At 38.5% G+C, this 12,756-nt stretch overlaps 1 protein-coding gene across 7 annotated transcripts in view; it reads right to left on the minus strand.

Annotated features, from left to right (window-relative positions):
• MACROD2 (mono-ADP ribosylhydrolase 2) overlaps window positions 1–12,756 on the minus strand; it is an 848,563-nt gene that overhangs the window by 658,947 nt on the left and 176,860 nt on the right. For 6 of the 7 annotated variants that reach the window (XM_014895167.2, XM_088160725.1, XM_014895170.2 and 3 more), the window contains exon 4: window positions 6,614–6,643. The exons of the other annotated variant lie outside the window; for it this stretch is intronic. In XM_014895167.2, coding sequence (XP_014750653.2) covers window positions 6,614–6,643 — 30 coding nt within the window. The remainder of the gene's footprint in view (window positions 1–6,613; window positions 6,644–12,756) is intronic. 7 annotated transcript variants of the gene reach the window in all.

The following is a 12,756-nucleotide window of genomic DNA, read 5'->3' on the forward strand; positions in this document are numbered from 1 at the left end:
ATTCATATATATATATGAAAGTCATATATAGGAAGAGAGCAGAAAGTGTGTATGTTCATCTTTACTTGTGAGTACATTACACTGTAATTACCTCATAATGAAATTAAACAAAATGAGGAGAGTTACTGCAATGGTCTGAGATAGAAAAAACATTTTCTATTTGCTCACAATTAAGTGTGAGTTCAGAGTGTTGTGGACTCAGCACTCAGTAACCGATGAATGAAAAATAAAACATCACTCCCTAAAGCCCAATTTAGGCAACAGCAATATCATTTAATATTATTTATTATTAATATTGCAGCAGCAACATTAAAAGGCTGAGGACAGCAGTGAATATGACTGGATGGACTAAATCTTAGATTATTTTCATGAATGAAACAGACAGTCATATTTATGTATCACCAGCTGGAACAGAAGCACCCCTTTAAAGAATCACAGGCTGAACTTGCATTTAAAAAAACCAAATCAGAAAAACCCAAACCGATCGCATAGCTGTATCAATTCCTGTAAATAGCAAAACATAATTTATTTATTTTTAACTAACTGCTCGGAAAGAGTAATTAGCAGGATACAATTAGGCAACAACTGAGAAATACTTAAAATCAATCCAGAGACTTCCTGTTTATGATTATTATCCATACGATTGTATAAAAAGACTGGAGAAAGGAAGCTGCCACTCTATTTAGCCAAAGAGCAATATATATATAATATTTTAACAAAAACAAAAAAGAAACTAGAGTAGAGCACACATTTTATATACAACCACAGCAGTTTATGTTAAGGGTCCTTTGAAATAAACTGTGCTTATTTATAGAGCTTTCATCATTTTATCTCTAGATGCACTATGAAATAAGAAAATCCACTAATTTTCATTTAAAGCTGCATTAAAACTCTGCTGCAATGACAGAAAGCAAAACCAAACAAATTACACAGAGAGAGAGAGAGAGAGAGAGGGAAAGAGAGCTTTTAAGAATAACTGACCTGTAAAGAAAGAGTTTGCTTGCATAGGAAGTTTGAATAAATTCTATACAAGATGTTAAATTACTGAGAAATCTATTTGCTTTGATCTGATACAACAAAAAGCTCATGAATAACAAGATTTTGGGCTGAACCAAACACCTTGAAAGGGTTACAGTCTACCCTGAGCTACTGGCCTACCAATGGAACTATTACAGCTGTGCAGAAAAAAATACATAAATATTAACATTTTAATTGGCTGATGCACTGTCACAGTGGGGAAACTCGTGGATACAGCCCTCTCAAACCCACTCTATTTACAGAGATGAAAAAGAACAGCATGCAAATAGTAAAAGGAGATAAAACACTTTAACAACCCTACAGAATTGCAGCAGCAATCTTCTAGCAAAAAGGGATTAATTAGCAACAAAGGCAAATGGCCATTTGCCTTAAATTATCAGTTCTTCTCATGGTCATTATTCACCAGGAAAATCTTTGTACCTTCATAGCCATTATCTACATACCTAGGCTATGACGATGCAGTGCACAAAGCAACTGAAAGCTTTTGAAGATAGCTGAAATCCCAGATGAAGCACATTTGTTCCATGGAGCCATTTGTTGTGAGCACACCCCAATCTGACAAATGCATTTGACATGATACAAGAACATGCCAGCAGACTGACATAAAAAAAATACAAAATAATAACGCTTATTTTCTTGATGAAAGAATCCTGTCAGTGCTCCTTTCCCAAACTCTTTCTTCTCCCTCTCACGGGATGCATTTCATGTTATGCACACATCATGCACAAATTTGAACTTTGGATTTAAACCCCTGCTTCACTTGCATTTAAATTATGTAAATATCAAACTCAAGCCCTGTGAAATCCAAAACAGAGAGCATCTAGTCCTGGTTTAGGACAAAACAGGCTTGTCTTCTTCCTGCTACACATTTCGAATGGGTGAGTGCAGGGCAAGTCTGGTATTTAAAGTCCTCTGTTGTTATATATACTGCTAAGGGGTGCTCTGCAACTTGTCTCATTCCTGCCTCCAATTTTCTCTTGTACAACTTTCACTTCTCAATGTCATTAATATTCATTTGGTAAACTGATGTCAAGTTGCTATTAAAAACGTGCCAAACCTCCTTTCTTGTTTTGGGTTTTTTTTTTCCCCTAGAGATTTAACTATGAGAAGATGGCTGGACTTGGCGAGTAATGTACCTAAGACACAGCCGTGAGAATAAAAATTTATCCCTGGCTAAGGAGAGGGATGTCAAGATATCTGTGTCAGCTGTTCCTTCCTGACACTACTGACTGGATAATCACTGGATTTTTCAGCTCATTAGCTGACAATTAATTGACAAATAGACAGGGTGGCTGGCAAACAGCAGTTGACACATTTGAAGGGACACAACTCCAGGATAAAAGTCAGTCTGTTGCAATTTCTTTCAGGAAAAAATACTTTTTTTGGTCATTATTATAACATAACATAGATATAAAAGCAGCAAATCCCAAGTTGAAAATGGAGTCTATGCAACAAAGTACAGAGAAACCCAGCTCCCTGCTGTGACCATGAACACAAGTTCCCCATGCCATAACAATTGCTTAAAACTCTGCCTACAAACTGTATCTTGGCAGGGCAGACAGGTAGGCCTGGTCTACATTCAAGATATGCTAAAATACTTATGGCTATAAGAGAATTAATTATTTTCCATGCTTGAAAAAGCCCTAGGAACAAAAAAATAGTTACACTGGCCAAAAAAACGAGAGAGATGGAGAGAAACAGAAAAGCAGACAGATCTTCTGGGGCAACCAACTTAACCTGGATCTAAATGCTGCTTCCGAGACTGCAAATATAACCTGTCCTCTCCCTGAGTTTATAATGACAAAATTACCAGTTTTAAGTACAGAGCTGAAAGAAACTATGCTTGTAATAGGACACACTAAAAGGTGATGTCTCCTTCCCAAATTCTAGCCTAGGCAACAAAACCTTATGGGAGTAAAAAAAATCCCAAATTAAATATACCCTCAATTTAAGGTCAAAGAAATCAAGCCAATACAGAAATCAGCATGCAACAAGAACATTATTACAGTCAGCAAATCAAGTACAGGAAAAATGAACCATGAGGAAAATAACTGAATACGAGGTGGGAACAGCAGCACACAATACCCAAAAAAATCCCCACAGACTACCCAAAGCCATAAGGGAGGATAAACCTCAGCTCTTGCTCACTTTGCTTGAATAAAGTACATAAAATCATATGCTTTAAGTCCTTGACACAAATGTAAATGAATGTGAAGAAAAAAAGAGTGCCATGCAAAATAGAACACTTTGATTTCAAGTCAAAATTCATGACACATTTTTAAAAGAGCTTACTTTTTCTCAAAATACCAAGTGTTTTTCTTCACTCCCTCCAAATGCAGGTAATTTTCTTAATAATTTTCACCTTTGCAGTGTTGAACATAATGAGACGAATAAGACATGATGCACAAATAAGTTCCAATGCTCCATGTAAGTTATTAGTAGTGAGATGCTGCATGTGTGATAAATCTAGATCTGAAAGTGAAATATGCCTCCTAATTAAAAATCAATTATTAAAAACAGTAAAGAATGAAAAAGAAAAAAGGCTCACTCACCAAACTCATAATGAAATCCTGGAAACTTCAGAGTTATTTGAAAAGCAGAAAGAAACCTTCAACATCTATATTTAACTAAAGACTCCATTGTGGGTTTCTTGATTTTATGATTAAACAGTTCTGTGAAAAATTGGTTCTGGTATCTTTTGTGCTTTTATCTCTTCATTCCAAATAGTCATAAAAATGAACTGATGGCATTTAAATGAGGAATGCAAGAACAAACCATTGCTCTGGCCCTGGGAAATCAAAGTACAGGGAGGGATGCCCTGATGTGGCTCTGAGGTGACACAGGGACGATAAGCAGCCACCCAAAACCACCAGCCCCTGCACCTGCAAGCAAGTTCACCCACAATGTTGCCCCACTGGGTTTTTTAGCAGGTCTCTTCCAGAAAATTGTTTTAACACCCAGAGAAAGTAATCTACAAACATTAGATCAGGATGTGCAAATAACTATTCCCAATTAATTTGTGTTTAGTTCTGAAAAGATTTCAAACACAGAACAGCTCAAAATCACAACACCTGTTGCATAAGCTTGGACAAGCGGAAATTTCCAGTTTTCATTTTCTGTAAAACTAAGACATGTATTCATACCTCCAGCAGTGACAGAGGGATTAAATTAAGGAGCACTACTGAGGAGATCTGAATCCCATTATTGGAAAAACTACACTGGTATTATGCATTATCATAAATATTCAGCATCTGCAATCAAAAGAAGGCTTTGGTGTTTACGTATATAATAAAGTTTTAATAATTCACTCTCAATATTTCACACAGAGTGCTACCGTCACTTTCTTCTGGATAAAAGGAAAAAATACACCCAGAATGTAAAATCTTCAACCATTCCACTGGGAATGAAAACATTCCCTCTACAGAGAAACACCTGTGGAGAGTGCCAAGCTATTTTTCCAAAAGCCAGGGGCTCCAGGCTCCATGTATCTGTGGCAGGTGGGTGGCTGGCCAAGGCTGCTCCATCTTGTGTACCTGTGAGCAGGATCTGGCCTGCAGACCCCACACACTCTCCCCTTCTCCAAAACACACACCCCGTGGTGCCTGTCCAAAATCTAGAGTGCTTCAGCAATGAAATTATCGGGATTTTTATTCAGAAAATGTGGAAACCTCAAGCGGGTGTGCTTTGAGGACATCACTGCACTACCCATGGGCACAAATGCAGCCTCTCAGCCACGGGCAGTCACCCTCCAAGCCATAAAACTGTCACATTTGCTATTTTACCTGTACCACAAGCAAGAGGGTACACTGTTTTTCCACCAGAGATCAAAGGATGTGGGATTTAGGGTTCTGGCCATGGGGGCTGCAGCAGCCGTGCCTGGAGGAACCCACTGCGTGCCCAAACCCAACCTCCCACAGTCCTGAAGGTTTTTAAAAAGGTTAATAAGAGCCCCAAAGGATGCCAGGGCAGGAGGAGGGAGGGAGGAAGGAGAAAAAGGGGCAGCAGCACCTTGGGCTGCCATCACCTCAGCCTCCCATGAGGGGAGAGAATATATTTTTAATTGCCACTTTTAACACATAAAATACAGGGAAAATCCCAACTTGACCCACAGCACAGGCTCATCCCATCTGCTGCAGAGGGAGAGCCACATTATCAAGGGCCACACTGAACAGACATCAACTTCTGAAGTACAGTCCAGCTGAATAAATAACATGGAAAGTTAATAGCCAAATCCTTTCAGCAGCAGCAGTGCTCTGGGAACCTGATTGGAATTTGAACATTTGCATTGATTTATATTTTTTTCTCCATGTTACCAGCTGGGAGCAAGTGCTGGAGAGGAGGCACAAGAACAGCTCTGCAGAAACAGGAACAGCTAGAGAAGGATTACCTCCTAAAGGATTATCTTTTAAACAAAGAAAAATTTGGTATACTGCAAACAACTAACTCAAATCAAAAGAAAGAGATTAATCCAACAGGATTAACAGGTAAGGCTGCCCTGTACTTCAATGTCCAGACACACAGCTGAGAAACGTGAGTGGTTTTATTTAGATGATTTTATTTAGTTATTAAGCACCTCTTCATAGTCCAAAATAAGAGCTGCCTGTTCAGTTAAAACAAAAGCTTTGACTACTTATCCTGCAGCCTCACAAGCAACAGAAATCTCCTGTCTTTTCACAGAGCCCTTTCCTTTACCCTTACATATGTAAGCTCTGATCACAGAGTTCTTTTAACTCCCGCCAGGAAGGAAGATTAGTTGCTGCCTGTATCGCTCCTGCGCTGTGAAATTTCCAGAACTGAGCTCCTTTACTTCCCTCTGGGTGGCAGGGGAAGTCACTGAAAACTGAGATCAAGCTCTTCATGGGTTCATTTTTCCTGAATTGTTACCACTCATGTAGATTTTACAGCCACAGTACTACAGTAACACCAAAAGTAAAATCCCAACCATCTACGAAAATAAAGCAGCATCCATGTATTTGGAAGCAATACAATGATCTGTACTTGAGCATCCCTGCCTTGCCAGTAGACATGTTAGTAGCATCTCTGGCCTGCACCAAAGATTTGTATCGAAATCTACTCTACTATTCTGGCAAACAGAGTGAAGTAAGCAACCAAGTTTCAACCATGAAAACATTTTAAAGTATAAAGATAATGCCCTACTCATTTACTAAAATTATATTTTACTCTATTTTAATATTTCAATATTTCTGTTTAAATTGTTTAATAATCATATATTTGAGATTCCCCTGGGATAAATTAAGAAGCCTAAATACTTAAAAAAAACAACACAGCATAAGCCAAAGTTAAGCATAAGTTAAGCAGTTCCTTTATGTATTAGTCAGCCTCATACACGTGTCAGCTCCTACTCTGATCCAGAGAAACCAAATTCGGCACCAGTTGCATACCTTACCTCTTGATGATAGAGAAGATTATTGACTTTAGCAATTTTTTCTATCAAATAAATTTATATTTCCAAGTTTCGACCTTATATTCTCTTATAACCAACTAACGTCTGCATTGGTCCAGCATATATTTCATGTTTGTTTAAAAATGAATTAAGCATTAAACAAAGACTCACCTCCTCCACCTCCAAGAAGACTGGAATTAGCTGTAAGAAAAACAAAAAGGGAATTGTTAGCACTGAGCTTCCTAAATACACATGGAATCAAAACAGAAGATGTTTCACAAGAGGTTTTCCATTGTTTCAGTAACTTTGCTACTCTTCCCTTAACCAAAAACATTTAATGCAAAAAACAATCACTTATTGTAAATTGCAATCACAATCTTTACCTTTGCAATATCTTTGAAAATGCAAGCTAATAAATAAAACAATAATACAATTACTAAAGCTAATGCACTGAATAGGTTATGAAATTACAATCCTGCATTTATAATTCTATAAGCCGTATTCCTTTGTGATTACCAAATTAATTTAAAATTTTCATTGTAGAGAAACTTAAATAGACTTTGATGCAACTTCTGATTATCTCTCCTTGTTTTCTATGCCATGGGACCTTTGGGGATGACAATGTGAAATCCTGGCTCCATTGATGTAAAAAGTTTTGTGCAATTGAGCTGGGATTTCCCTCAGTGGGTTTAATTGACTCAGCACTGTAACCATCCAGCTACCCAGGCCAGACTTGATAAATCACTTATGGAAACCAATTTTCAGAGCATGGTGATACAAGATGGTCCTTCAAATTAAGCTAGCACAATTGGAGTCATGCCAAATATTTTCCTTTCACTGCCCAGGCAGAAACAGAAGGAATGTCAAAGCTTCTAAACCTGCCCTTTAAATGTGAGGGAAACAAGTCCTTGTTGTATCAGAATATATTTAAAACAAAGAGCATAAAGGAGAAACATGGGTATTTCTTATTGTTTCTTGATGAGTAAAGAACAGATATCTCAAACCATGCCCTGCTCCAGGACAAGGGTATATAGCAAGATAAACAGAATAAATATTTTCTAAATGTTATTGTCTTTATAATTTTCCTCTGCTTCTTCAAGAGAAGTCTGTAAAGAGCAAATTCCCTGATGTTGGGTTTTTTTGTTACTTTCTTGAGACTTTTACATAAAATCGACAATTATCTTTGTTTTCTTCTTTATCAGACATTCTACAAACACCTTTGACTTAATATGCATTTTCAGCTCAAATATTTACAGCCAACTTTCCCTGACACTGCCTTCATCAGAAAGCCTGATTTTCCATCATGGCCAATATCCATGTTCAAAAGTACCTCTACATCACTCAAGAAGTACTTCTACATTAGCCAAAACACAGTGTTCTTTAAAGAAAACAAAAAATTCAGCTTTATAGGCATCATAGCTGACCATATCAAATGAAAGCAAACTAAGTTAGCTACTCATCCTAGGATTAGCTGTCCTACAGTCACTAAGGAATCATAGAAACCAAGACCTAGAGAGATGTTCTCGTGCATTTTTCTCATCCAAGTCTGGTTCTAGTACCCTGGAATATTAGATGAAGGAAAATGGGACGAAAAAAAACACCCAAGTAATTTGGAGCCATTTTAAAAGAAGTGCTTGTTTGGAGACACAGAAAGGTTGAAACAACAGGCACAAAATGGAAAACTTTAAAAAACAACCACACGATTATCTGCAAGTGATGAACATCTCTTGGCTATCCTCTGTAAAGTGCCATCAGGGAACAAATACTGCCATGTATATGTTACCTTTGACAAAGATATCATGAGGCTAATAATAAATGTGTGCAGACATATTGCAAAGAACATCAATCTTGCTATATTTACCTATTCTTGCCCTGACTGAAATTCACTATTAAACAAAGAAACAAATAAAACCAGTTTCACATATTTTTACAGCTGCTTCTGAAGACCTCCTGTAACAGGTAACATTACTTTCCCTGCAGTAAAAAGTACCTATCTTCTACAGAAATCAGCAGAGCTCTTATCAGAAGAAACTAAAAGGAACCAAGTGTCATCTACTGCCTGCTATTCCAGCTTATTTTTTTAGCACAGTAGAATACACCTACAATTAAACTATTCTAATCCTCACATGAGTCACGTTCTAGAATTTCAGTTATTATGTTTGAGAGACTTGAGACACATAGCTAAACTTTTTACTAAAGTTTCCACTGCTAAAAAAGTTTCTTTGGATAGCCAGCCAATATCCCCATTGAAAACTTCATTCAGTGGCTTCTCAGAGAATTATGTTTCTCTCATTAAGTTTTCCTGACAATATTCATCTTTCTAAGACTTTCCAAAAACTTTTTAATAACATATACTATAAGTCAGCACCACACACATCTCTATAGAAACAGTAAAAACAGTTCAAATGGATTTTTGGCTGCAGTGCATCTACTACAGCTATTGAAAATGCAATAATAATTCATAGGTACTCTTTTCTTCTTAAATTCTGCTTGCGTAATAGAAGGAAAGTCAAACCATTTTGCTATGCTTCCAGGAAAAAACAAAACTGATTTATGTTTACAGTTTCTGTTCTGGAGAGATAATGTGTCAAAAAGCAAGAATTTTTATTTTCAGATTTTTCAGACTTTCCCTGAAAGATTCACTAAAGCACACGTCTTTTTCCATATTTGGGAAAGTCTTACCACTACAGAAGTAACTTGTCACTTAGCACCTAATGAATCTTCTCCCACCCAGAGGTCAGCACAGCCCCATGGCTGCAATCACATTGTGTTGGATCAAGCACAGCCTCTCCTCTCCATCCCTCTGTGTTTCTCTGCAGCTGCATTTTGTACATCGGTGCTCCCAAACCATCAAGTCTTGGAAAACACTTTGGAACCTGCTCCTGCTGTAGAGGTTCAACTATGGGAAGGTGTATGAGCAACCAGCAGAAGGTCCCAGGCAGCTTTCAACCTCCAAACTTGACCGAGTCCCAGCTGCCCTGCAGGTTACACCACTGCTACTCCTCTCTCTCAGGGCATGCCCAGCCTCAGGTATGTCCTGGGTTTAGCACTGGCTAAATCACCAGTGCGCCCACTCAAATTATTTACTCATTTCCCGCTGTGAGACAGGATTAGGAGTAAGGCAAAACAGGTTCAAAGTTTCGAGGGCATGATGAAAAACTTTATTATTAGAAACAATAAGAAAAAGTAGTGAGAATCAGAATAAAACTTTCAGACCACTTCTCCTCCCTCCACAACTTTCCTTTCACACTGACAACATACAGAAACAAATCAGTCAGTTTACTATCTCTAAAAAAATAGTCTTTCACTAATTTACATAGGGAGAGGAGATTTTTCTTCAGTCTATGGCAATTTCTCCACAACAATCAGTTTTCTCACAGCCTAGATGTCACAGTGACTCAGCCACCTGGGAGAATGGAAATCTGAGCACTGCAAAAATCCCTTCCTCGAATAACAGTCTCCCCACAACTGTTACTGATGACCATATCAACTTATGGGGCACACTTTAAGGAATATAACAGTTCAAACAAAAGTTCTCATCATCTTTGAAAACAGAGGTCTTTCTTCTTATCTTCCCTGGGGGGAAGCAGGGGTCTGCTCTGTTCAAACTTAGGGGATCACAGCCAGTTCAACATCTGCTTAATTTAGCACAGATTAATTTAGAACATTTCATCTACCCCATAATGCATTTCTATGAGTTATAGGGAAACAAGAGTCTCTTCTCCACAGCTTAAGAAAGAGAAATTTCAGCTCAAGAGTGAGGCATCAATCTCCATCAATCTCTTCCATCTGGGGGGACCTGACTTTTTCCTTTAGTCTAACCTCGGTGTTTTCATGCTGTTTCTGTGTGTATCTTCATCTCAATCCTTTTCTTTCACTCAGGAGAGAGAACCAAGTGTCTGCAAGTCTCACTCTGGGCAGTGAAAGAGTTCATCTCTTGCCTGGGCAGTGGCTGGAGCAGTTGGGGTGGAGTATTTCAGGCTGCACAGGCAGCCGGGCCCAGATATCAGGGGCTCAGCGAGGAGCAGTGGTGCTGTTTGGCTGCATTCCATTCCAGAGAGGGGAAGGAAAATCCCAGCTCCCCCCCAAGCTGTGGCCTGGAGCCACTCCCAGGGCCCCGCAGACCCCCCCAGCTCAGCCCAGGCCAGGGTTAAATGTCGCCTGGATGCTCAGTGGGACAGAGGCATATCCATCTCCTTCAGTGGTTGAACAGGTTGTCTGTTCTCAAAACCAGCCACCGATTGGCTTTGGTCAGACATACAGGAAGCTCTCACTGCTCCTCTCAGGGAAAAAAAAAAAAAAAAGAAAAAAAAAAAAATTCACTTCTGTGGGCTGCCTTTGGTGCCAAACCAGCACAGGTAGAACACCTTGCACCATTTGCCCCAAGAAGCTGTGGATGTTCCATCCCTGGCAGTGCTCCAGCTGGACTGGATGGGGCTCTGAGCAGCCTGATCTAGTGAAAGATGTCCCTGCCCATGGCAGGACAGCTGGAATGGGATGATCTTTAAGATCTCTTCCAAGCCAAAGCACTCTATGATTCTATGATTTTATGACTGTAGATTGTAAATCCATCTTGACTAATCCCTTATCCTTATTTCTCTTTTCCAGAGCTGTGCAAGATTCTCAAGTCACAGGAGACTTGGGATGGGAGGAAACAGGAAGACTGGATTGCTACCAAGTTACCAAGGCAAAGAATAATAAAAGAAAGCAAACAAGAGTAAGAAGGGCTCCAAAGAAATGTGAGTAAAGGTTTCTTGCACCTCATTTCATTCCCCATATCACCCTTTCAAAGTGTCCTGCCCAACCCCTCTGAAATTACTTCCTTAAAAACTAGAGTCCACAATAGATTCCTGGGCATTAACTCTGCAAATCTACTCTCAATACAAACTTGAAATATTATTTTAATATATACAGAGTGGTCAGGCAGCCAGCAGACTACAGACTGAAATACAACATACTTTGATAGAGCCCCATCCAAAACATCATTGGTGATGGCCCTCAAGATGCAGCAGAGGTGAGACTTCATCTAATTTTAAATATTATTGCCTACACCAGTAAGATAGGCTTCAATTAAAAAGAAAAAAAGTAAAAAAAGAGCACCACATCTGCGGACCAGTTCCTGTGGTGTCCTTTAAGTAGCAGCTTCACGATGACACACATTAGAGATGCTGGGCATGACCACGACTTTAAAAAGAGACTTGAATGCTGCATTCTGAGAGACAGATCTCATCTTCATAGTCTGTCTTAGGACAGTGAACAGAAATACATCCAGAAGTGTTAAGATGGCTTTCAGCCCTTTAGCTCTGGGTTTCTTTTTAATAGGGACTTGAGAACCATTAGCAGAAAAAGTGCTTCTAAGAAGCTCAGCCTCATCTCTAAGAAAAAGCTCACTCTAAAAAAATCACTTCAATGAAAAAAACGGTATCTAATCACTAAGGATAACGATTTAGTCCTTAATGAGATGTTTATAGCCCCAGATTCAACCAGTATTTCAAATTATTTAAAACCTCAATGGACTAGATATATATGCTTTTCAACAGCACCAGGACAGCCCTACTAGTCTGCTGCACCCTGAGAATTTAACTCCTGCATTAAGAAACTAAATTCTTTCCAAAAAAACAATGTGGGGAGAGAAGGTAAAAAAGAAAATAAAATACCTGGAAGGAAAGAATTTAAAGTAAGCTTAGTTGCTCGTTATGGAATACCCACAACGAAAGCTCAGGTTACTAAAATGTACGAATTTTAATGAATATACCAGCACATTCGAAAAATAAGAACTGGACATCAATGTTTTAAATCTCAGCCTTCTTAATGACTTATGTTGTATCACTTTCCAACACTTTTTTGACTGAACAGGCAGACCAGAAACTCTGGTGTGGTAGTAATATTTTCCTCACTCTTCTCTTGTCAACAACCTTCTTGCCAAATAGTAAGGTGATTTGAAATTTTGAGGAAACCAATTGAATGCTGAAGAAGTTCACCTCAAACAAAACTAAAAATCTTCCTGCACTGCTAGACAGAACATACAAAAAGTGCAGAAGGATGCGTGTATGGGTTGGTAAAACAGGCACAGAATTATTTTTTCTCCTGTCAATTCTGACAAATTTAGAGAATAGGAAAGATGTGAATAGCAATTTTTGTGATGTCTCTGGAGATAACACACTTTTAGTTTTGTTAACAACATAGCTGAATGACTGATTACTTTTTGTTGGCATATACTCATCTGACAACAGTTTAAGAACATAAATTCTTCTGGGAGCATGTCTTTGTCAAGTATTAATGTCACTAGTAACTTAAATTGACATCTATGTCAT

This window comes from Sturnus vulgaris, chromosome 3 (genome assembly GCF_052056855.1).
Source record: "Sturnus vulgaris isolate bStuVul1 chromosome 3, bStuVul1.hap1, whole genome shotgun sequence".
In the NCBI taxonomy this organism is placed as follows: Eukaryota; Metazoa; Chordata; class Aves; order Passeriformes; family Sturnidae; genus Sturnus; species Sturnus vulgaris.